Source organism: Molossus molossus, unplaced genomic scaffold (genome assembly GCF_014108415.1).
Source record: "Molossus molossus isolate mMolMol1 unplaced genomic scaffold, mMolMol1.p scaffold_m16_p_4, whole genome shotgun sequence".
NCBI classification, from domain to species: domain Eukaryota; kingdom Metazoa; phylum Chordata; class Mammalia; order Chiroptera; family Molossidae; genus Molossus; species Molossus molossus.
Genome location: NW_023425377.1, coordinates 41,898,551 through 41,924,349, shown reverse-complemented (window position 1 = coordinate 41,924,349; position 25,799 = coordinate 41,898,551). Strand labels below are relative to the sequence as shown.

General features: G+C 37.4%; 1 protein-coding gene across 6 annotated transcripts in view; it reads left to right on the top strand.

The window, feature by feature from the left end:
• RAD50 (RAD50 double strand break repair protein) overlaps positions 1-25,799 on the top strand; it is a 97,546-nt gene that overhangs the window by 10,653 nt on the left and 61,094 nt on the right. For 5 of the 6 annotated variants that reach the window (XR_004962010.1, XM_036281681.1, XM_036281683.1 and 2 more), the window contains 8 exons: positions 2,886-3,071; positions 3,414-3,618; positions 17,842-17,970; positions 18,207-18,372; positions 20,676-20,869; positions 21,282-21,488; positions 22,521-22,703; positions 23,168-23,325. Coding sequence is in view for 5 of the 6 variants with exons in the window: in XM_036281681.1 (XP_036137574.1) it covers positions 2,886-3,071; positions 3,414-3,618; positions 17,842-17,970; positions 18,207-18,372; positions 20,676-20,869; positions 21,282-21,488; positions 22,521-22,703; positions 23,168-23,325 (1,428 nt within the window). In the remaining variant the exon portion in view is untranslated. Of the gene's footprint in view, positions 1-2,885; positions 3,072-3,413; positions 3,619-17,841; positions 17,981-18,206; positions 18,373-20,675; positions 20,870-21,281; positions 21,489-22,520; positions 22,704-23,167; positions 23,326-25,799 lie in introns of those variants that run through there. The other variant, XM_036281686.1, reaches the window with a different exon arrangement.

Sequence of the window (25,799 nt, the reverse complement as noted above, 5' to 3'; positions counted from 1 at the left end):
TTCCTACTATTCTGTTTATTGTAGGGGAGCATGTTCATTTTTTTTAACAGACTTTACTTTTTAGAGCAATTTTAGGTTCTCAGCAAAATTGAACAGAAAGTAGAGTGCCTATATATTTTCTGCCACTACACATGCACAGCCTCATTCACTGTCACCATTTAATTTTTTTTATTGTAATTTATCAGTTAAACAGAATGACTCCATTAAGGATTTCATTATAATGCTCCATTGTTTTGAGTAATTAATGAACAGTTGCTGAATTAAAGATGCATAATCACTCAAATATAGATTGAATGAAAAAATGCTAATATCATGGGTAAGGATGGGAGAGATGAGAAGTAGACAAGTAGGAAAGAGTAATAATTTGTCCATTTCAACTGTTACCATTCTGTTAAAGCAGGTGTCATCTTGTACTGAGTGTGGATTTTGAAATTAGACCGCCTTTGATTTAAGGCTTTATCTTTGTTGAGCAAATTACTTAACCTTACCCTTTCCCTTCATTTATTAACTTATTTGTTAAACTAATTAAATAATCCCTTTATTTGACCAATAATGTGTAGCGTCTGATATGTGCTAGAGGCACTATACTAGCCACTAGCTTCTCAAGCAGGTTCTTTTCATTGGCTTTTAAGTACACTCGGGTCTCGCCCATACCTTTCATTTCATTTCAGTTATTGTTTCCATCTTCCCCTTCACAACAAATCTTCTCAAAAGAATTGTTGACACTGTTTCTAATTCTTTTTTTAAACAGTTTTTTTTTTTTTTTAATTGATTTTTTTTTTTTTAGAAAGTGAGGAGGGGAGAGAGAGAGGGAGAAAAATCAAAGCGAGAAACATCTTTTTGCTGCGTCCTGCACGCCCCCTACTGGGAATTGAGCTTGAAACCCGGGCATGTGCCTGACTGGGAATCACACCTGGACCTCTCAGTCCATGGGTCGACCCTCAATCCACTGAGCCTCACTGGCCAGGCTGTTTTCATTTCTTTACTTTCGCCTCAGTGCTTCTCTAGCCTCTTCCTCTACTGAAACAGCTCCAGCTAAGGTCACTAATAGCCTGTGTATTAATTAAGATAATGCTGATGCTAAGCAAAATAGACCTTATAGCTAGTGAGCCTGTTTTTTTTTTTTCTCATTTGTAAAATAGAGGTTTGTTATCAATGTACATATTAAATTGTAAGGATTGAGCTAATGCATATAAAATGCTTAATATGTATTAAGAGTCCATGTATCAGTTTTCTATGCTATAACAAATCACAAACTTAGTGGCTTAAAACAACACAGATTTATTATCTTACAGTTCTGTAATTTAGAAGTTTGAATTGGGTCTCACTGGCCTATAATTAAGGTGTTGGTAGGGCTCTGTTCCTAAGGAACAATCTATTTCCTTGCTCTTTCCACCTTTTAGTGGCCACCCACATTCTTTGGCTCATGGTTCTCTTCCTCTGTCTTCAATACCAGCAACAGTGGAATTATTCTCATATCATGTCACTCTAACATCCTATTCTGCCTCCCTCTCCCAAACTTAAGGACCCTTGATCCCAGGTAGCTCAGTTGGTTAGAGCACCATCCCGATATGCCAAGGTTTCAGTTTCAGCCTCCAGTCAGGCACATGCAAGAAGCAATCAGTGAAAAAAAAGAAGCAACCAATGGATGCATAAATAAGTGGAACAACAAACTGATGTTTCTCTTTCTCTCCCTCTGTCCCTCTCCCTCTACCTCTCTCTCTGTCTCAAATCAATAAATGCACTCTAAAAGTTTAAAGAAAAAAATTTAAGGACCCTTCTCATTACCTTGGCCCCACCCAGATAATCCAGGATAATCTATTTTAAGATGATGGGCACCCTTAATTTAATCTGTAATCTTGTTTTGTTTTGTTTTTAATCTACACTCGAGGATATTTTTCCATTTATCTTCAGACACAGTGGGGGGGAGGGAAAGAGAGAGAAACATCTATGTGAGAGGGACACATCAACCCGTTGCCTCCCGCAAGACCCCGACCAGGACCCGGGAGGAACTGTAACTGAGGTACATGCCCTTGACTGGAATCATTTAAAAGACCCTGAGTCAATTTTCTCTATTGGATTGCTTTGTCAGTGTGACCCTAGAACTTGAGGTCTACTGATTAAGAATCCTCACTGGATTTGCTTTAGGTGGATACCACTAAGATTTGTTTGCCTTTACTCTCCTTTTACCATGTGTCTGTTACTGAACAATTGCTTATCTAAACTACACAGTCTTTATTTGTTTTTGTTTAAGGCACCTTTGCCTGTCTGCTGTGAATTACCATGTTTTGTTTTATTCTTTTATTTTTCTTGCTGATAATCTTTAAAAAAATTTTTTTTCTTTATTGATTTTAGAGCGAGAGGAAGGGAGAAGGAGAGAGATAGAAACATCAATGATAGAGAACATCGATTGGCCACCTCCTGCATGCCCCCACTGGGGATCGGGCCCACAACCTGGGCATGTGCCCTGACCAGGAATTGAACCGGCGACTTCTTGGTGCATGGGTTGATGCTCAACACTGAGCCACAGTGGCCGGGCTGTTTTATTCTTTTAAGTGTCTTATTTTCCTTATTTTTAAGTTCTAGGGATGGGAGAGAGTTAATTTTTCTCTGTATTGTCTGTAAATATTTTAACTGAATATATGTAAAAACAAAATTCTTGCGCTTTTTTCTGTACCACACAATTTTATGTACTGTTTCTTGGTGAACTGCTAAATTATTTTAGAATACTTTTTAGCATGAGGAAGCTTTCGCAAGAGGGGGTAAATGAAGGGACTTTTTTTTTTTTTTTTTTTTACAAGTCTAGCATAAAGGATTGATTAAGCAATAGAATAGGTACAACTGGAGATTATTTTACATAAATTCTTAATTTTCATTTTCTATAGGAATGGTGTAAAGATCAGTATCAGCTCCAAGTGTGCAGATACTGACCGAGAGATGATAAGTTCTCTTGGGGTTTCCAAGTCTGTGTTAAATAATGTCATTTTCTGTCATCAAGAAGATTCTAATTGGCCTTTAAGTGAAGGAAAGGCTTTGAAGCAAAAATTTGATGAAATTTTTTCAGCAACAAGGTTTGTAACCTTTAATTAGACTTTGTAGCCCATTATGTTATTGAGTCATGGTTGTAATTTAGATGTTTCTTTTTTAAACAGATAAAATTTTAAAAGCAAAAAAGTCATTAATTATTATTTCTCACTCACTGGCAACCAGTGAGGATATTTCCTTTCAATTTTCTTTCTGTGCATGTTTATTTACTACCTGGTTGACATTGTATATGTAACTGTCACTTACCATTATGTCATAATCATTTTCTAAGTTATTAAAAACTTTTAAAGACTGCATGATATTTTATTATATGAATATACTAGCATTTACTTAGCCAGAAATTTTATTTTTATTTAATATCTTCAAAGGTACATTAAAGCCTTGGAAACACTTCGGCAGGTACGTCAGACACAAAGTCAGAAAGTAAAAGAATGTCAAACAGAACTAAAATATCTGAAACAAAATAAGGAAAAAGCTTGTGAGATTCGTGATCAGATCACCAGTAAGGAAGCCCAGTTAACATCTTCAAAGGAAATTGTCAGATCCTATGAGGATGAACTTGATCCATTGAAGGTAATTTGATTTCTTGTATGCCAAGGAGAAAGTCACCTTTTACCATGGTAGCGCTCACCCCTAAAGCACTTTTTTTAAAAAGAATTTGAATGATACATATATTTCTTAAAAAATTATCAGAAACTATATAATGTATGGTTTAATGTCTTAGGTCTACATTAGATGGTTAGTCTTAAAATTGCCCGAAGACCTTGGATTTGAGAATAAACAAATTTGTATCATTATACTAAGTTAGTAATGTGGATCCCTGCTTGTTAACTATCAATTTAATGACCTAGCTGTAGAGTTCTGTATTCTTCAGGAGATTTTTCTTTTTTTTAAGTTGCTAATCTTTCTAGGGAATTTTTATAATTTTCAGAATGTTCTTGGCATTGCACACATTTTGGAATTGGTACATAACAAATTGATATGCTGTCATACATCATATACAATGTTTTGTTCAACAAAAGACCATATATATGACAGTGGTCCTATAAGATTATTTATTTTTTTTAATCTATTTCTATTTTATTTTTTCTTTATTGATTTTAGAGAGAGAGGAAGGGAGAAGGAAAGAGAAATAAAAACATTGATGAGAGAGAACATCAACTGGCCACCTTATGCATGCCCGCCCCCCCCCCCCCCCCGGGGATTGGGCCCACAACCTGGGCATGTACCCTGACCGGGAATCAAACCGGCGACCTCTTGGTGCATGGGTTGACGTTCAGCCACTGAACCACACCAACTGGGTGGTCCCATAAGATTGTAATGGAGCTGAAAATTTTCTATTGACTAGTGACTTTGTAACCATCTTAATATAATAACTCAGTGTAGTACTCATGGGTTTGTGGTGATACTAGTGTAAACAAACCTGCACTGCCATTAGCGTAAAAGAATAGCACATACAATTATGTACAGCACATAATACTTGATCATTGTAATACACGACTATCTTACCATTTTCTGTATTTAGTACGCTGTACTTTTTATCATTATTTTAGATAAATGATAAATACTTATAAAAAATAAGTATTTTTACTTATAAAAAATTTTACTGTAAAATAGTGTGCCTCATTACACTGGCAGTAGCCTCATACATCTCTTGTTTACCATGTCTCTCGATTGCATCATTTTCTCTTGTGCTTCTTTTAATCTCATGTTATTTCATTTATTGTGGTCTCTATGTATATAGAATCCACTGCTAATGTTGCCAGTAAGAGGCCACGTTGAGGGATTGACCTAAAAACAAAATTAAAAGTGATCAAGGACTACAGAGGTGGAAAATCAGTGATAGTCATTGCTCTTTAGTCAGGCATGTCCCATTCTACCATAGCTACAATCTTCAAGAACAAGAACAAAGTGATGAAAACGATTAAAGGAGCTGCTTCATTGAAGGCGAGACTACCAAAAAGTAAAGAAGGGGTCCTACATCAGACATCTGGATTGAAGACCAGACACAGAAGTCTAACTCTCTCAGTACCATGATGATCACAAGAAAAGAAAAAAGTTTGTGATGTTGAAAGAAAAGGCTGGACTTTACTATGTCGTTGAATTTACTGCTAGCTGTGGGCGGTTTAATCTATTGAAAAATAGTTATTCATTCCAAAATGTGAAAGTGAGTGGTGAGTCTATGAGTGCTGATGTGAAAGCAGTTGAAGAATTTTTGGAAACTCTAGAGAAGTTGATTGTGGAGGAAACTTACTTGCCAGAGCAAATGTTCAATATGGATGAAAGCTTCCTATTCTGAAAACAAATGCCTGAAAGGACTTTTATCCATAAGGAGGTCAAGTCAATGCCAGGTTTCAAGGCTTTTAAGGATAGAACAATAGTTGTATTTGGGGACAGTGTTGCAGGTAGCAAATTGAAACTCTTTGTGATCTGGCACAGTAAGAACCCCAGGGCCTACAAGCATATCACTAAGTACACACTGCCAGTGTATTACAGAAATTAAAAGAAGTCATGGATGACCCAGCTTCTCTTCCAAAATGCCCTCCTGAATTGCTCTGCCTGAGAAATGGAGTAGTGTTCGGAGAATAACAGACCTATCAAGATTCTGCTCATTGCTGATAATGCTCTTGGACATCCTCCTTTAGTGGTTATCTTCATCCCAATATCAAAGTGGTGTTTTTCCCTCCAAACACAACCTGTTTGATCCAACCAATGGATCAAAGAGTTCTAGCAGCTTTTAAGGCCTAACTGAGGAGGACCTTTGCCCTGGCAATTGCTGCAACTGAGGAAGATGCTGAGAAGATACTGATGCAATTCTGGAAGTATTACAATATCTATGACTGCATCAAGAGTCTTACTTGAGCTTGGGGTGATGTCACCAAGGAGTGTCTGAATGGCATCTGGAAGAAGACACTTAAACGGTTAATCCATGACTTCTAAGAAGTTGACAGGATAAGGAAGTTGCAAAAATAACAAGGATGTGGTTGAGATAACAAACAATTTTAACCTTAGTGTAGATAAGGATGCTCTTAGAGGTGCTTCCTGAGGAATTCACTAATAAGGAATTGTTAGAACCAGAATAGGAACACATAGCAGAAGAAGAGTCAAGAGAAAAGGAAACTGCAGAAGAAAAGGAAGAAGTGCCAAGAAAATTCGTAGTGAAGACTTTAGCAGAAGTTTTTTCAGATCTCAACAAGCTTCTTTGAAAGTGGAATACATGGGCCCCCAACACCGAAAGGCTTTCATTAATAGAGAGGAATGTTCGTGGTGTATTATCTGCTTACAAGCAAATCTATGATGAGAGAAAGAAACCAAGCAAACCGCTATGGACATATTTCTGAAAAGAGTGAACCTACTTAATAAGATCTTCCCACAGGTCCTTTAGGAGGTTGGAGATATTCCAGAAGAAGACATTGCTATCATAGGTGATGACAGGTCCATGTGTGTTATTGCCCCTGAAGACTCTCCAGTGGGATGAGATGTGGCGATGGAAGACAGTAATATTAGCCTAGGCTAATGTGTATGTTTGTATCTTAGGTTTTAACAACAACAACAACAACAACAAAAAGGTTTAAAAAGTTAAAAGAAAATGTTAAAAGTAGAAAAAAATTATAGAATAAGGATATAAAGAAAGAAAATATGTTTAAAATTTTTTTTTCTTTATTAATTTTTAGAGGGAGAGGGAGAGAGATATAAACATCAATGAGAGAGAACATCTATTGTCTGCCGCCTGCATGCCTCCCACTGGGGATTGGGCCCACAACCTGTGCCCTGACTGGGAATCGAACTAGCAGCCTCTTGGTGCATGGGTTGAGCCACACTGGCTGGGTGAAAGAAAATATTTTTGTACAGCTGTATAATATGTTTGTATTTTAAGCTAAGTATTACAAAAGAGTCAAAAAGATTTTTTAAAAGCTTGTAAAGTTACAGTAAGCTAAGGTTAACTTGAAGAAAAAAATATTTTTTATAAATTTAGTGTTCGCTAAGTGTACAGTGTTTTTGAAGTTTACATTAGTTTATGATGTACGAATGTCATAGGCCTTCATTCACATTTATTCATCACTCATTCACTGACTCACCCAGAGTAACTTTCCAATCATGGAAAGTGGGTGTAAGTGGACCTATGCAATTCAAACCTGTGTTGTTCAAGAGTCAACTGTACTGCATCTTTTCTATTTTTAGATACACAAATACCATTGTGTTACAGTTGCCTCCAGTATTCAGTACAGTAACATGCTGTACAGGTTTGTAGCCTAGGAGCCTAGGTATGTAGTAGGGTATGCCACCTAGGTTTGTGTAAGTGTATTCTATGATATTTGCACAATGACAGAATCACTTAATGCATTTCTCAGGACATCTCCCCCATGTTAAGTGATGCATGACTATTTGCAAATGAGTATAGCTTTCTAAACTCTTTGGTTTATTTAAAAAAAAACACCTTAAGCAAATCCTGTTTATTCATTTCACAAATATTTGGATGTTTCCTGTGTGCAAGGTTATATACTGTGCTTGGGGCTATAGGTGCAATGAAGACCCTCACCTTAAGGTATTCCTAGTTTAAATAAGTAAGCTCATTCTTGAAAATGGCTATTTTCTAGTTTCAGATAGTAAATTTTTATTTTTGAAAAGCCATTTAAAAATGATTGTTTTGGTTTTTTGAAACTCACCTATAAATACTGTTATAAATCTTTGAATTGTAAACTAGAAAACTTTGGTTTGGTTTCTGTCCTAATGCCCACACTGATATTAATGCATTTGTTAGTAAATATTTATTGTTTTGTTCATAGCCCTATGCCAGGTACTCTTGGGGATGAGACAGCCAAAGATTTGTACCTTGCTTGTAAAAGAAATTAAAATCTAGTTGGAGAAACAAGGAAACTTTTTTAAATGATAGATTACAAAGAAGTAAATTAAAGAGCTAAATGAATGATATCGTTTGGAACATAGGTTCTCTAGGATCTAAAAGATAGTGACTTCAGCATAAATGAGGAAAAAAACATGTAAATTGGTCTTCATCAAAGTAAAAAACTTCTGTTCTACAAACTATACCAAAAAGAAAGCAAAAACACAACCCACAAAATGAGAGAAAATATTTGCAAGTTATGTAAGGGACTTTATCTGGAACATATAAATAACACTTATAACTCAATAGTAAAAACTGAATAACCATTTGAAAATGGGCAAAGGATCTGAATAGATAGTTCTCCAAAGTAGATATATATGTGTCCAATGAGCATATGAAAAGATGCTTGACAACACTATTCATCAGGGAATGCAAATCAAAACCACAATGAGATTCCACTTCACACCCACTGGAATGAAAATTAATTAATTAATTAATAAAAACAGTAGGTATTGGTGAGAATGTGGAGAAATTGGAGCCCTCATTCATGCTGGTGGGAATGTAAAAGAGCCACTTTGGGAAATAGTTCCACAAGTTCCTCAAAATGTTAAATAGAGTTAACTATATGGCCCAGCAATTTTACTCTGTCATATACCCAAAAGAAATTAAAGCATACATCTGCATAGAAACTTGTATAGAAATGTTCATAGGATTATTTATAATAATCAAGGGATGAAGATAACTCAAATTTCCATTAATAACTGATCAATAAAATGTAGCATATCCATATATTGGGTTATTATTTAGCCAAAAAAGGAATGAAGTTCTCATACATGCTACAATTTGCAAAATCTCAAAAACATGCTAAGTGAAAGAAGCCAATCACCAAAGACCACATATTGTATGATTCCATTTATTTGAAATGTCCAGAATTGGCAAATCTATAGAGCTAAGAAACTAGATTAACCTAGGGTATGAAGAGCTAATGGGTTTAGAATTTAGTTCAGTAGAGAAGAATAAATAGTGACTGCTGATGGGTACAAGGTTTCTGTTTAGAAATTGAAAATGTCTTAAGAATAAATCATGGTGATGGTTGTAAAACTCTGAATACACAAAAAACGCTGAACTGCACACGTTAAGTGGGTGTATTGTATGGTATGTGAATTATATTTCAATAGCACTGTTAAAAAAAAAAAAGTGATGGCCTTGAATAGAAATCTATCACAGGGTCTTCAGGGAGGAGGCATGGCTGACCTGGGCCTTAAAGAATGGGAAAAATTAAATCACATTAGAAGACGTTTTGTGTATGTTTGCATTTATTTTGCATTTTTTCCTTTTCTCTTTCTTTTTTTTATCCTCACCAGAGGACATTTTTGCGTTATTTTCAGATAGAGCAGGAGGAAGAGATGGATGAAGAGAGAGAAAGGGAAACATCAACTAGGTGCCACCCACACGACCCCAACCAGGGCTGGGGACAAACTACAAATGAGGTATGTGCCCTTAGCGGGAACCGAACCCAAGACTCTCTGGTCTGAGGGCCAACGCTGAGCAAAACTGGCCAGGGCTGCTTTTTTTTTTAAAGTTGTCCTGGACTGTTTGGCTCAGCAGTTAGAGTGTCAGCCTGTGGACCAATGAGTTGGGTTCGATTCCGGTCAAGGGCACGTACCTCGGTTGCAGTTCATCCCAGGCCCTGGTCAGGTCGTGTGGGAGGCAGGCAGTCAATGTGGTTCTGTCACATCGATGTTTCTCTTTATCTCTCCCTTCCTCCCACTCTATCTGACAAAAAGTAGAAAAATATCTTCGGTTGAGGAATAAAAAAAAAATAAGTAAATACAAGTAATACATGCTCACAATGAAAAAAAATAACAGAAGAATATCAATTTTAAGTAAGATATGTTCTTCCTACTCCTTGTCTTTGAACTCCCAGATACGTCCAACAAACAGCTTTTTTTGCATATATATAATACATATGTGCATACATGCTCATGTGTGTATGTATGTATGTATTCACACATACAAGCTTATCAAAACAGGATTATGTGAGGAAGATTCTACGTTAAGTAAATGAGGGTAAAAGGAGTGAGAAGAATTGCAGTCAGATTATGAAGAGCTAATGGGTTTAGAATTTAGTTCAGTAGACAAAAGAATAACAAAGTATGCTATAGCTTAGAATGAGATGTCTTGATAACTGTGTGTAGGTACTATAGTAATTACCAAGATATTGGAATCTATTTTATTTTGTTCATGAGCAGCCTGGTTGGAAAGATGACAAGCACAAACAAGTCAGAAAAAGACATGAGCTGTGAGCTCTGATGTGGCCAGAAAGGATTTTATGGGACTGAATTTGGGGTATAATTTTTTAAAACCATAAATGGGTAGGTAATTAGAGACATAAGGACAGTAAAATACAAGGTGTCTTTGAACACTATCAAGGAAATTCATATAGTTGAAGTGGGGCATTTGTATAGGAGATATGTCAAGATAGGGCTGTGATAATACCTGATATTTATTGAGTGGTGCCATGATTCTAAGGCTATAGCAAACACTGAGGTGTTTGTAAATTTCTTTGTTTAATTCGACTAGTTCTCCAAGGGTTTAATCTTATACTCTGTATCTTCAGAGCCTAGTCGAGTGCCTGGCATATAGCCGGTGGGTCAGTAGATATTTATTAAGTGGATAATTTCCAAAGTCTTTTAGTTCTGATATATGAGAATTCTTTCCTTTATAGAACTCAACATAAAGTTTGAGTCAAATCACTTTCCCAGCAGCCATCCAGGGACAGCTTCATTTCATTACCACATTGTAATTTATGCTTTACCATTTTTACAGATTCCCTCTGTCTTTAGGAACTCTCTCATAAACTACTTTATTCCCATCCCACCCCATCTTATCCTGACCTTGGTCCATTTATCCTGTTTTCCTTTCTTGCCATCAGTGGGAACTGCTTGAGAATTTGTTTTCAAGTTCAAAACACCCTCTGGCCCTCTCATTTTTCTACACACAAGTACATAGTCATTGTATATCTAATAGCCCAACTGCTCCATTCCTTTTGTCTCATTTCACACTAATGCCTAAGCTTTAAATACTCTGTTATGTTTTTTGTTATTTACAGATTTTATTAGATTGTGTGTTCTGGGGATAGAGCCAAAACACAGTTGTCAAAAAAAGAATCCACAGGATCTGGTTATGGGCTGGATTTAAAATATGAAGCAGCTAGGGTTGTCAAAAAAAGATTCAAGCCCAGATAATGTTAATGCCACCAAGAGGTAGTGAAAACACTGATAGACTGATAGAAACCAAGAAATTTTTGAGAAGTAGAGTATCATAATTGAAGTATTAATACAGGCATACCTTGGAAATAGTTCAGGTTTGGTTCCAGACCACCTCAATAAAGTGAGTTGTAATCTTTTTGCTGGTGGAGAATCTTTCCTTCAATTTGTAAAAAATGCAAGTTCTGTGAAGTACAATAGAGTGAAGCACAGTAAAACGAGGTATGCCAGTAGTCAGTGCTTTGAAGAATCAGTGCCATTTCTCTTTGTTAGACTGTTCAAAAGGTATTTTCTGAATACAGAATTTTTCACAAGTAATATGAATGGTCCCATTCATTGAGGGCCAACTGTAGGTTGGTCACTGATCAGATTGCTTTCAAATGTATTATGTAAGCTCCACATTAATCCTGTGAGGTTTTTAGGCAAGAAAATTGAGGCACAGGTGTTCACATTGGAAGTAAGGGGTAAAGCCAGGATTTGAGTCCAGGCCTCTCTGATTCTTAATTTTATTTATTTTTTTAGAGAGAGAGGAAGGGAAAGAGATATAGAAACATCGATGTGGGAGAGAAACATTGATCAGCTGCCCCCTGCATGCCCCCTACTGGGGATCGAGCCCACAACTCAGGCATGTGCCCTGACCAGGAATTGAACCAGGACCTCTCAGTCCATGGGACAACACTCAGTTCACTGAGCCACACCAGCTGGGCCCTTTTTAAAGTCAGATTTATTGAAGTATAATTTATATAGTAAAGCCAACCCTTTTAAAAGTGTATAGTTTGATGAGTTTGGGCAAGTGCATATAGTAGAATAGCCACCACTCCAATCAAGATAATAGAGCATTTCTGTCACCCCAAAATTCTTTTTTTTTTTTAATTAAAAGTACATTTATTGGAGTAATATTGATTCATAACAATATGTCATTTTTAGGTATATAAGATTATAATTTGACATCTGTGTACTCCCCACTTGAATCCAGTCTCCTGTTACCATGTATTTGACCCTGTTTACCCATTCACTCTCCCCTTCCCCCTTCCCCTCTAGTAATCATTCTGTTATCTGTATCAATGAGTTTGTTGTTGTTTGCTTTGATGATTTGTCACTTTTTGTTTTATATCCCTTGTATGAGTGAAATCAAACAATTCTTGTTCTTTTTTAAAGTTAAATTTATTGGAGTGGCATTGGTTAATATGGTCATACAGGTTTCAGCTGTGGGTTCTATATTACAAGAGCTGTATGTTGCACTGTGTGCCCACCACCCTAAGTCATCTTCTGTCACCATATATTAGGCCTCCTTCATCCCCACCCACACCCCTGTCCCTCTGGCAACCACCACACTGCTGTTTATGTTCACAGTCAGTATCCTACAAAAGAGGATTGGATAAAGAAGATGTAGTACATATGCACAATGGAATACTACTCCATTATAAGAAAGGATGAAATACTGCCACTGTAACAACATGGATGGACCTTGAGAATATTATGCTAAATGAGATGTCAGGCAGGAAAAACTAAGAGCCACATGATTTCACTCATATGTGGGATATAAAACCAAAAAGTTCTTTCAAGTCTTTTTGTAGTCAGTCTCCTCCCTCCACTCCCAGCCTTTGGTAACCACTGATTTGTTTTCTGTCATAGTTTTGTCTTTTCTAGAATGTCACATAAATGGAATCATATGTTATGCAGCCTTTTGTATCTGGCTTCTTAGTATGTTGCTTTTTAATTACTCTCTGTTATTGCACATATGAGTAGTTAATCCTTTTTATTACTGAGGGTATTCCACTATATGGCTATATTGCAGTGTATCCATCTATTCCCTGATTGATGGACATTAGGTTGTTTCCAGCTTTTAGCTATTACAAATCAAACTTCTATAAACTTTTGTGTACAGATCTTTGTAGTATGTTTCTTTCTTGGGTAACTCCTTAGGAGTAGAGTTGTTGATTATATGGTAAGTATATGTTTAACCTTTTGAACTGCCACTTTTGATTTTTTATTTATTTTTTTTAATCCTCACCCAAGGATATTTTTCCATTTATCTTCAGATAGAGTGGGAGGGAGGGAGGGAGAAGTGGAGAGAGGGAGGGAGAGAGAAACATCAATGTGAGAGGGACACATTGACTTGGTTGCCTCCCACACAACCCCAACCAGGGCCGGGGATGAACTGCAACTGAGGTACATACCTTTTACTGGAACCAAACCCGGGACTCACTGGCTCGCAAGCCGATGCTCCAGCCATTGAGCCAAACTGGCCAAGGCTGAACTACCACTTTTTCAAAGTGACTGTACCATTTCATAGTCCTACTAACAATGTTTAAGATTGCAGTTGCTCTGCATCCTTGTCAGCACTTAATATTGTGTTTTTTGTTTTAGCTACTGTATTAGATAGGTTGTATCTCTGAGTGTTTTTTTTCCATTGTGGTTTTAATTTGCATTTTTCTAATATCTATGGATGTTGAGCATCCTTTGTATGTGTTTATTTGCAATCTGTATATTGTTTTTGGTCAAGTGTCTTCAGTTCTGCCTATTTTCAATTTTTTGTCTTAAGAGCTGAATGTTAAGAGTTTTTCATGTATTCTGGATACAAGACCTTTCAAGAATATATTAACTACTTTTCAAAGGGCAAGAGTTTTTAGTTTTGATGAAGTTCATTTTATGAATTTTTTTCTTTTATTGTTTGTGCTTTTTAGAAAATTTGTTCTTGACTCAAAGTTACAAATATTTTCTTCTTGATGTTATATAGTTTGAGTTCTTACATTTAAGTATATGCTCCATTTCAGGTTAATTTTTAAATATGGTATGAAGTAAGGTTAAGGTTTACTTTTTTGCATACCTTTGTTCAGTTGTTCCAGTACACAGCCTACAGTTGTAACCATTATACAACCCTGCATCCTAGTCTTATCTTTTATTGTTAGTATATGTGTAGCTTTATACAACTTAAGTCTTCCAAGTCTCCTACCTGGCATATATAGTCTCATAAGGATTAAAGAGAATGTATAGCAGAACCTAGTACAATGTCTGCAATTTGGTAGGCATTCAGTCAGTGATAGCTATAACTGTAAATGTAAGATTACTTTTTAAAAATTTCATTCTTTTACTCAGCTAATATACTGAACACCTATTATATGTACTGGTGATATATTAGTGAATAAAGTAAATAAAGCTCCTATTTTTATAGTGATTATATACTACTTATTAATATTCAAATTACAAAGATGGTATTAGTATAATTTTATTAAATGACATTAAAATTGGGGATGCATTTTGGTGCAGCTTTGAAAGCTTATACATACAGTATATATATATACACACACACATATATATATACACACACACACATATTTTTTTAAATCTTTATTGTTGAATGTAGAATGTATTACAGATGTTCCTCATTTTTCCCCCATTTACCCTCTCTGCCCCACTCCAGTCCCCATCCCGCCTTTTCCCACACTATTGTCTGTGTCCATTGGTTATGCATATAAGTTCTTTGGTTTATTTCTTTCCACCGCGCAACCCCTTTTCCTTTGAGGTTTGTCAGTCTAGCAATGAATTTGTACTTCTTAATCCCTTCACCTTTTTCACCCTTTCCCCCAACCCCCCTCCCATCTGGCAACCAACAAAATGTTTTCTGTATCTATGAGTATGTTTCTGTTCTACGTGTTCATTTTGTTTGTAGATTCCATTGTCGATAGATATGTATTCATTGCCATTTTGTTTGTTCATATATTTTATCTTTTTCTTCAAAAAGACCCTTCAACATTTCATATAATAACGGTTTGGTGGTGATGAACTCCTTTAACTTTTTCTTGCCTGGGAAACTCTTTACATGGCCATCGATTCTAAATGACAGCTTTGCAGGATAGAGTAAACTCGGTTGTAGGTTCTTGGTTTTCATCACTCTGAATATTTCTTGCCTGCAAAGTTTCTTTTGAGAAATCAGCTGACAGCCTTATGGGAACTCCCTTGCAGGTAACTAGCTGCCTTTCTCTTGCTGCTTTTAAGATTCTCTTTGTCTTGAACCTTATGCATTTTGATGATAATGTGTCTTGGTGTGGGCCTCTTGGGGTTCATCTTGTTTGGGACTCTCTGTGCTTCCTGGACTTGTATGTCTGTTCCCTTCACCAAGTTAGGAAAGTTTTCTGCCATTATTGTTTCAAACAGGTTTTCGATTTCTTGTTCTCTCTCTTCTCCTTCTGGCACCCCCAAGATGCGAATGTTGGCACGCTTGAAGTTGTCCCAGAGGCTCCTTACACTCTCCTCATATTTTTGGATTCTTTTTTCTTTTTGCTGTTCTGATTGGGCGTTTTTTGCTTCCTTATATTCCAAATCAATGGTTTGCTTCTTGGATTTACGTACTCTACTATTGAATCTGTGTAAATTATTCTTTATTTCAGTTAATGCCTCCTTCATTTCTGACTCGTCCTTTATTATGCTCTTGAGGCCCTCACTAAGTTCACTGAGGTTCTCACTGAGTTCCTTGAGCATCCTATAAGCAGTATTTTGAACTCAGCATCTGTTACGTTGCTTATCTCCATTTTGCTTAGTTCTTTTCTTGGGGTTTTGTTCTGTTCTTTAATTTGGGACCTGTTTCTTTGTCTCCTCATTTTGGCTGCCTTTCTGTGTTTGTTTCTGTGTATTACTTAACGAGAGGTATGGGGCTAGCTGAGACCAAATGCAGCTTGAAAGAATTTAGGAAAACCTGAAGCAGGATCCAAGACAGGCCAATCCTATGGTTAAGCAAGTGGCAACAACTTGGCTGGGCCTGATAGTTGGGTGGGGCGGGGCCTCAGGGAGTCACCAGGGTGGGGCTACCAGCGTGAGCCAGGTTGCTGGGAGTCCCAGATATGGAGGCTGTCTGCTGTCCCAGGGAAGGGCTCTCCAAAGGAACAAAGGCCTCTGACAGCACGTCTGTCCCGGAGAAAGCCCCCTCTCCAGCCCTCGCTCCAGTGCCAAACAGCTCAGTTCTTCCCTGTATGTCTCTGGTGCCCCTCGAGCTGCCTCCCCTCCAAGCTTAGAGGGAGAGAGTCTGATAAGTCCGTGCGCGGGCCCTTTAAGGAGCTGCCTGGGGCTCCAGCCGCCTCAGCCTCCCTGAGCCTCAGTTCCCGCTGGTTTTTCCAGCCAGAATTTATGGGGACTTCTCTTCCTGGCACTGGAACCCTGAGCGGGGCACCTGGTGTGGGACGGGGACCCCTCAGTTCTCAGGAAGGACCTTCCGAGGTGTCCTGATTTTTATCCGCCACACGTGGGTGTGGGACCAGCCCGTCGCGCCTCCGCCCCTCTTACCAGTCTCGATGTGGCTGCTGCTTTAATTCCGTAGTTGTAGGACTTCCATTCAGCTGGATTTCAGGTGGTTCTGAATGATGATTGTTCCATCGTTTTGTTGTAATTTTGATGTGGTTGTGGGAAGACGCGATACCGTGTTTACCTACGCCGCCATCTTGACCGGAAGTTCTGCAGTTTATATCTAAGCACTCTAGTAATGAGTTAGTTTAAAAATTAGGTTCTAGCCCTGGCTGGTTTGCCTTAGCAGTTAGAGCATCGGCCCATGGACCAAAGAGTTGTGGGTTCAATTCCGGTCACGGGCACATATCTTGGTTGCGATTCGTCCCCAACTCCTATTGGGGTTGTGCAGGTGGCAACCAGTCAATGTGTCTCTCTCACATCGATGTTTTGCTCTCCTTCTCCCTCCCACTCTGTCTGAAAATAAATGGAAATATATCCTCGGGTGAGGATTAAATAAAAAAATTAGGTTCGCCCTGGCCGGTTTTGCTCAGTGGTTGGAGCGTCAGCCTGCGGTCCAGAGAGACCCGGGTTCGGTTCCCGCTAGGGGCATGTACCTCAGTTGCAGTTTGTCCCTGGCCCTGGTTAGGTCATGCGGGTAGCAGCCACTCGATGTGTCCCTTTCACATCTATGTATGTCTCTCTCTCTCTCTCTCTCTCTCTCCCTCTCTCTCCCTCCTGCTCTGTCTGAACAAAAAAATGGAAAAATGTCCTTGGGTGAGGATTCAAAACAAAAAATTAGGTTCTACAAATGTCTTGTAAAAGGAATTGGTCAGCCTTGGAAGTGTAGTGACAAACTGTGGAAGACTGTCCCCAGTTATCATCCAAGGAGAGAATATTCTAAGCCAGGTCACACATATTCCTAGGAGATGAGGCAACCAGCTGTCCCAGGCAGCAGACCACTGAGATCATTTGTTACATTTCACTTGTTCAAAACTTTTTGTGCTTGAACAAAGTGAATTAAAGTATAATTTTCCATGTAAATTTGCCTACAGACTCAGAATGCACTGGTGCGTCATCATGAGTCTCTAGCCCATTCAGTTTTCCTAATTTTTAAAAAGTTAAGTTAGCTAGATTTCTGAGGATTAAATTATTAAAATGTGGTACCTTACATATTGTGGCTCTAAGTGCCCAATCAATGAATAACTTGTGGGAGGTGTTGAAGGCAGGGCATTGGCTTTGGAGTTAGATTTAATTACTGCTTTTCTTTACTATCTATAAGGAGTTGGGCAAGTTACTTTATGTCTCTGATCCTCAGTTTCTCTATACCCCCTTTACAGCATTGTTAGCATTAAATGAAATCACTTTTACCAAGTGCCTGACTCCAGCACACCTTATTTTTCTTCATCCATCTGTATTGTAAACTATGGAGAATTTTATTTATATAGAGTGTTTGTTTATTTCCAGTATCGTCTAAAAGAAATTGAACAAAATCTCTCTAAAATAATGAAACTTGACAATGAAATTAAAGCCTTGGAAAGCCGAAAGAAGCAAATGGAGAAAGATAATAGTGAACTGGAACAGAAAATGGAAAAGGTTTGTGGAGGTAGAATTTTGTTCTACTTAAAAATTCTAGGATTATTGTAGTGAACCTCATTTGAATCCATTTTGCCACTCATTTTGAAAGAAAACTATACATCATAATGTTTGTTTTACTTCCATGTATATGGTGAAAGGAAGGATATTGAGTAAACTTTGATTCATATTTTGCACCTCAGAGTGATATCTTCTTATACTTATTCATTAAAGCTCTCTGTTTTGATTCTGTGTAGGTTTTTCAAGGAACTGATGAGCAACTTAATGATTTATATCACAATCACCAGAGAACAGTAAGGGAGAAAGAAAGGAGATTGGTAGACTGTCAGCGTGAACTGGAAAAATTAAATAAAGAATCTAGACTTCTGAATCAAGAACAATCAGAACTACTTGTTGAACAGGGTAGGACAAAGTGTTTATTTGGTCTTTCTTACTGTTACACTCATTTTCAACATAAGTGATGAATCTCCAGGGAATTAGGTTGAGTGAAAAAAGCCAGTCTCAAAATATTATATACAGTGTTTCCATTTATGTAACATTTTTAAAATGCCAAAATTTTAGAAATGGAGGACAGATTAGTAGTTGCTAGGGTAAATAGGAGGAGGGGCAGGAAAAAGAGTAGTGTGGTTATGGTTATAAAAGCAACAAGAGGGATTCTTGCAGTATTGGAACTGTTTTTTGTTGTTTTTTATCCTCACCCAAGGACATTTTTGCATTTATTTTCAGATAGAGCAGGAGGGAGAGAGAGAGAGGAGGAGAGAAACATCGATGTGAGAGAGACACATTGAGTGGTTGCCACCCACACAACCCCAACCGGGGCCAGAGACAAACCAACTGAGGTACATGCCCTTAGTGGGAACCAAAACCGGGACACTCTGGTCTGTGAGCTGATGCTCTAACCGCTGAACCAAACCGGCCAGGGCTAGAATTGTTTTGTATCTCAAGTGTTGTAGATACATGAGCCAGTGCAAGTGATACAGTTATATAGAACTTAATACAATTCACACATTCAAATGGATACATGTAAGCCCTGGCCGGTTTGGCTCAGCGGTTAGAGCGTCGGCCTGCGGTCCTGAGAGACCTGGGTTCCGTTCCCGCTAAGGGCATGTTTGTCCTCGGTTGCAGTTTGTCCCCAGCCCTGGTCGGTTGTGCGGGTGGCAACCACTCGATGTGTCCCTTCACATCGATGTTTCTCTCTCTCCCTCCTACTCTATCTGAACAAAAAATGGAAAAGTGTCCTCGGGTGAGGATAAAAAAAAAAAAAAAAAAAGGATACATGTAAAACTGGAGAAATCTGAATAGATTGATGAACTGGCCCTGGCTGGTTTGGCTCAGCGGTTAGTGTCAGCCCGTAGACCAAAGAGTTGCAGGTTGGATTTGGTCAAGGGCACATACCTCGTTTGCTGTTTGTCCTGGCCCTAGTTGGAGTCATGTGGGAGGTAATCAGTCAGTGTGTCTCACATCAATGTTTCTCTCCCTTCCTCCCTCCCACTCTATCTGAGAATAAATGGAAAAATGTCCTCGGGTGAGGATTAAAAAAAATGTTACTAAAAGAAAACAGTTTTCTATTTAGAGTAATTCTAGTCCGGCCTGTGTGGCTCAATGGTTGAGCATCAACCCATGCACCAAGAGGTCACTGGTTTGATTCCCAGTCAGGACACATGCCTGGATTGTGGGCCAGATCCTCTGTGGGGAGCATACAGGAGGCAGCCAATCGATGTTCTCGCTCATCGATGTTTCTATCTCTCTCTCCCTCTCTCTAAATCAATAAAGGAAAAAAAAAATAAAATAGAGTAATTCTGACACCAGATGTGTGCATTTTTCTACACCAAACAAGTTTCCAATTCCTAGCAACTGGGTGTTTTGTAATTTAATTCAGTTCTAACACTAACTGCCTGGAATTAGTACAGACCTCCCCCCCCCCCCCCCAGCAGATTAAGGGTTCAGTTTGTGAGACTGCTTTCCACTACCAATGCTGGTTGCAAGATCCAGGTTGTCTGTCACCTGTACTTCTGACCACTGGCTATAAATCAGACATTCCCGCAGCCTCTTCCTCAGGTTCAATAATTTGCTATAACAACTCATAGACTCAGGGAAACACTTACTATTACCAGTTTATTATAAAGAATACAGCTCAGAAACAGCCAAATGGAAGAGATGCATAGGGTAAGGTATGGGGAAGGAGCATGGCACTCAGCACCTCCATGTGTTCACCAAGCTCTTTGAACCTCATTGTTTAGGGGTTTATGGAAGTTCTACTATGTTATCATGATTGATGAAATAATTGACCATTGGTGATTGAACTGAATCTTTAGCTTCTCTCCAGAGTAGGAAAGGAGGGTACTGAAAATTCTTACTGTCTAATCACAGTTGGTTCGTCTGATAACCAGCTCCCATCCTCCAGGAATCACCTCATTAGAATAAACTCAGGTGTGGTAGAAATGAACTTATAATGAGTAACGAAAGACACTCTCACCTCTATCACTCAGTAGTTCTAAGAGTTTTAGGAGCTCTGTGCCAGAAATCAGGGACAAAGACCAAATATGTATTTATTATTATATTAAATACCACAGTTACCGTTTGGGGAAACTAGACAAAGAATGTAAGAGATAATGCTGTATTATTTTTTTTACGACTGCATGTGAATGTACAATGATCTCAATTTTTAAAAAATCAACTGGAAAAAGAATTATGGGTTTTTTAAGGTCGTCTACAGCTACAGGCAGATCGCCATCAAGAAAATATCCGAGCTAGAGATTCATTAATTCAGTCTTTGGCATCACAGTTAGAATTGGATGGCTTTGAGCGTGGACCATTCAGCGAAAGACAGATTAAAAATTTTCACAAACTTGTAAGAGAGAGACAAGAAAAGGAAGAAGAAACTGCTAGCCAACTGATGGTAAATATTGTTTACTTTCTTTGTGTCAGATTCTCTAGTTAAATTGTTTTAATTTTTGGATGGACCTTATTTTTTTATATTTTTGGATTAGTGTTAGAATAGAATCTGCCTACAAGGTAGAAGAAACCTTTATGGAAGCAAATTTTTTAAATGTTTATAAAGGCTAAAAATATGAAGAAAGTGCAGACCTACGATTTTTATTTGATTTTAAGTAAAATTTCTTTTTAGGCTAATGGTAAAGAAAAAGTTTGCTCAGAGTTAATTATGATTATCTGGGTGTTAGCCATTCCGTATTTTTATACTTTTTAATATTTTCCTTAGTGTGCGTGTATTACTTTTACAGTGAAGAAATTTTTGCTTAATGAATTGTTTGGTGAAAAATTTGTTAATACTCATCCTTATGTGTATTTAGAATGACTTTGCAGAAAAAGAAACTCTGAAACAAAAACAAATAGATGAGATAAGGGATAAGAAAATTGGACTGGGAAGAATAATTGAGCTAAAATCAGAAATCCTAAGTAAGAAGCAGAATGAACTGAAAAATGTGAAGTACGAATTACAGCAATTGGAAGGATCTTCAGACAGGATTCTTGAACTGGACCAGGAGCTCACAAAAGCTGTAAGACTTAATAATTTTAAGGTGTAAGACATTTAGAATCTTGCATTTTGAAGTATTTTATCTGTTGTTAATACTAAGATTATGGCACGTTAATTAAAATATCTACCTTGTCTAACAATCTCATGTAAAATGAATTCATCTAAATATCTTTATCACTCGGCTCTGGTTCTAGAACCCAGTGGATTAAAAATTAGAATCACCTAGGAAGCTTTTAAAAAGTACTTACGCTTAGACTTTACTTCAGACCTTCCAAATCAAACTCTAAGGGTAGAGCATGGAAATGTGCATTGAAAACAAAACTAGGTTATTCTTTTGAGTACTTTGGTTAAGAACCATTTACTTAGATTAAAAAGAAACAAATATTTTTCCTTTAGGTACCATATACTGTAGATTTTATAAGATTTTTGCCATGTTTTTACCTTTTCTGTGGTAGAATCTTTCTTAGCCCATCTATTTTGTTCATGAATTTCCAAACTGCATTTCTTGTTTCTAATCTCTTCTCTTCTTTCATATCTCTACCACCAAAGTGAGCATCCTAAAGCTTAGTGAATCTCCCTCTCAGCTCCCACTTTGATAATTTAAGTAAACATTCATTTTTGCTCCTTAACTTTAATATCTAATGTATGTTTTTGTCAGTTTAGCATTTTATCACAATATTGTCTTATAATGGGGAGGCATCATTCAGGGACAGCTGTGTCACACTGTTTTTATAGTTTCTATGTGGTAGGCAATGTAGTGAGATACATAGTTACTTGATAAATACTTAAGTATTGACTGAAGAGTCATGAAACTATATTCTTAGACACATTTCTCTTAACTTTGCATTAGTTCTTTTTCCTTCACCCCTGTTTGACCTTTCCAGATTTATTTACGAATTCTCTAGTATTGTAACATAGTAAGGTAAGTTTATAAGATTTTTCCTTAAAAATCTTATTCCTTATGTTTTTTTCTCTGCTGGAGTGAGTAGTTGACTTTGTCATTATTTTAACACAAACAATATAAACCTGTGCATTTGTTTGAATTGTTGATAAGGAACATGAGCTAAGCAAGGTTGAGAAAAACAGCAATGTAGAAACTCTAAAAACAGAGGTAATAAGTCTTCAAAATGAGAAAGCAGACCTAGACAGGACCCTGCGTAAGTTGGACCAGGAGATGGAGCAGTTAAACCATCATACAGCAACACGTACCCAGATGGAGATGCTGACCAAAGACAAAGTATGACATTTCTTTTTGTTCTAATTATACTTTCTGATATTTTAAATAGCTTATCTTACATTCATAATGGATACACTATGAATTATTGTCAGTGTTGGCTTTATGTTTCAGGGGCTAAGTGAGCTTAATACTCTATAAAATAGACTTTCAAGCTAAAAAGCTATTTTCTAATTACAAAATATTAATATAAAAGTGTATATATACAAATACATATGTACATTGATGTTAATTTTTATATCTCATACAGGAGTTTTAATTTTTATATAATCAGTCTTGTTACTCTTTTCTTTTATGGCTTAGAAAGGTCATCCCCACTCTTAGACTTTAGAAAACTATATATTTTCTTCTGTATTTTTATAGTTTTACTTTTTAAACCTAGAACTTTAGTTTAAAATTTATTTTTGTTCTTGATATAATGTGGAGATACTGAGCTTTATTTTTAAAAGATTTTTTTTTCTTAATAGGCTGACAAAGATGAACAAATCAGAAAAATAAAATCTAGGCACAGTGATGAATTAAATTCATTGTTAGGGTATTTTCCCAACAAAAAACAGCTTGAAGACTGGCTTCATAGTAAATCAAAAGAAATTAATCAGACCAGGGACAGGCTTGCCAAATTAAAGTAAGTAATACAAATGTAATCGAAATCTCTTATTTCATGCTTTCATTTTTAATTGTTCTAAATCATTTATTGTCATGAAATGGTGTCTTGTTAATTAACTAATTCTCCTATATTTTACCAATTAAGTAAAATAGTAACAGTGATTTAGGGCCTCTTGTTTCTTGAAAGTTTGTAGAATTAAGTGAGAGGATTAAAAATCTCCTTTATAAAAAGTGAAACTATAAAACACGTAGAAGGAAACATAGCTTTATTATATTGAAATTGGCAATCATTTCTTGGATATGACAACAGAAGCACAGGCAACAAAAGCAAACTAGACAAATGAGGCTACATACATCAAACAAAAGCTTTACACAGCAAAAGAAACAGTAAACAGAAGGAAAAGGCAGCCTACAGAATGGGAGAAATGTTTGCAAACTATGTATCTGATAAGGGGCCAATATCTAGAATATATAAATTCCTACTACTCAACAATAAAACAAATAACTAGATTTTATTTTTATTATTATTATTTTAAACTTATCTTTATTGTTGAATGTATTACAGATGTCCCTCCTTTTTCCCCTATTGACCCACTTGTCCCTGCTCCCGTCCCCCTCCTGCCTTCTCCACATTATTGTCTGTGTCCATTGGTTATGCATGTATGTATATAAGTTCTTTGGTTTATCTCTTCCTGCTTCCCCTCCCCCCTTCTCTTTGAAATTTCTCAGTCTAACCAATTTGTATTTACTAATCCCTTCGCCTTTTTCACCCATCCCTCCAATCTCCCTCCCATCTGGCAACCATCAAGAAGTCCTCTGTATCTATTAGTCTGTTTCTTGTTCATTTTATTTGTAGATCAATTGTTGATAGATATGTATATATTTCCATTTTATTGTTCATATTTTTTTATCTTCTTTTTCTTCAAGAAGACCCTTCCGTATTTCATATATTACTGTTTGGTGGTGATGAACTCCTTTAGCTTTTTCTTGTCTGGAAAACTTTTTATATGTCCATCAATTCTAAATGATAGCTTTGCAGGATAGAGTAATCTTGGTTGTAGGTCTTTGCTTTTCATCACTTTGAATATGTCTTGCCACTCCCTTCTGGCCTGCAAAAGTCACAATCTATGGGAGCTCCCTTGTAGGTAACTAACTGCTTTCCTCTTGCTGCATTTACAATTCTCTCTTTGTCTTTAATCTTTTACATTTTGATGATGATGTGTCTTGGTGTGGTTATGAACCTTCTTTGGGTTCATCTTGTTTGGGACTTTCTGTGCTTCCTGGTCTTGTGTGTCTGTTTCCTTCATCAAGTTAGGGAAATTTTCTGTAATTTTTTTTTTTCTTAATTTTTATTTGTTTTTTAAATCTCACTCAAGGATATTTTTCCATTTATCTTCAGATAGAGTGGGAGGGAGGGAGGGAAGAAGAAAGAGAGGGAGAGAAACATCAATGTGAGAGAGACACATCGACTGGTGGCCTCCAACAAAAACCCAACCAGGGCCGGGGATGAACTGCAACCATGGTATGTGCCCTGTGCCCTTGACCGGAATAGAACTCGGGACTCTTTGGTCCGTGGGCCGACACTCTAACTGCTGAGCCAAACCAGCCAGGGATATTATTATTTTTTCAAATACGTTTTCTTTTTCTTGCTCTTTCTCTTCTTCTGGCACTTCCATGATGTGAATGTTGGTATGCTTGAACTTGTCCCAGAGGCTCCTTACACTGTCCTCATTTTTTTGGATTCTTTATTCTAATTGGGTGTCTTTTGCTTCCTTATATTCCAAATCACTGGTTTGCTTCTTGGCTTCACCTACCCTACTATTGATTCCCTGTAGATTATTCTTTATTTCAGGTAGTGCATCCTTCATTTCTGACTGATCATTTTTTTTCCTCTTGAGGTTCTTACTAAGTTCCTTGACATTCTCACTAAATTCATTGAGCATCCTTATTATCAGTGTTTTGAACTCTGCATTGTTAGGTTACTTATCTCCATTTTGTTTAGTTCTTTTCCTGGAGTTTTGTTCAGTTCTTTCATTTGAGACATGTTTCTTTGTCTCCTCATTTTGGCTGCCTCCCTGTGCTTGTTTCTCTGTATTAGGTAGAGATGCAATGTCTCCTAGGCTTCCTAGGGTGGCCTGTTGCAGTAGGTGTCCTTTAGGGTCCAGTGGCACAGCCTCCCTGGTCACCCCAGCTGGGCCCTTGAGGTACACCTCTCGTGTGGACCGTACACTCTTCTGTTGTAATTGAGTCTTGATTGCTGTTGGCACGTCAATGGGAGGGATTTACTCAGGCTGATGAGCTATAAGGACTGGCTGTGCCTACTGACCTCTGACTTCCTTGGAGGATCAGCCGTGTAGGGGGCCTACCACTCAGATCAAGACTTACTTCAGCAGGGCTCTGGCACCCACTGAGTCCACTCCTTGAGTGTGTTGCTTGTGGAGGTGGTTGGGTCGTGGTGTTTCAGTGTGATCTGAAGCTGTCCACTATGTGTGC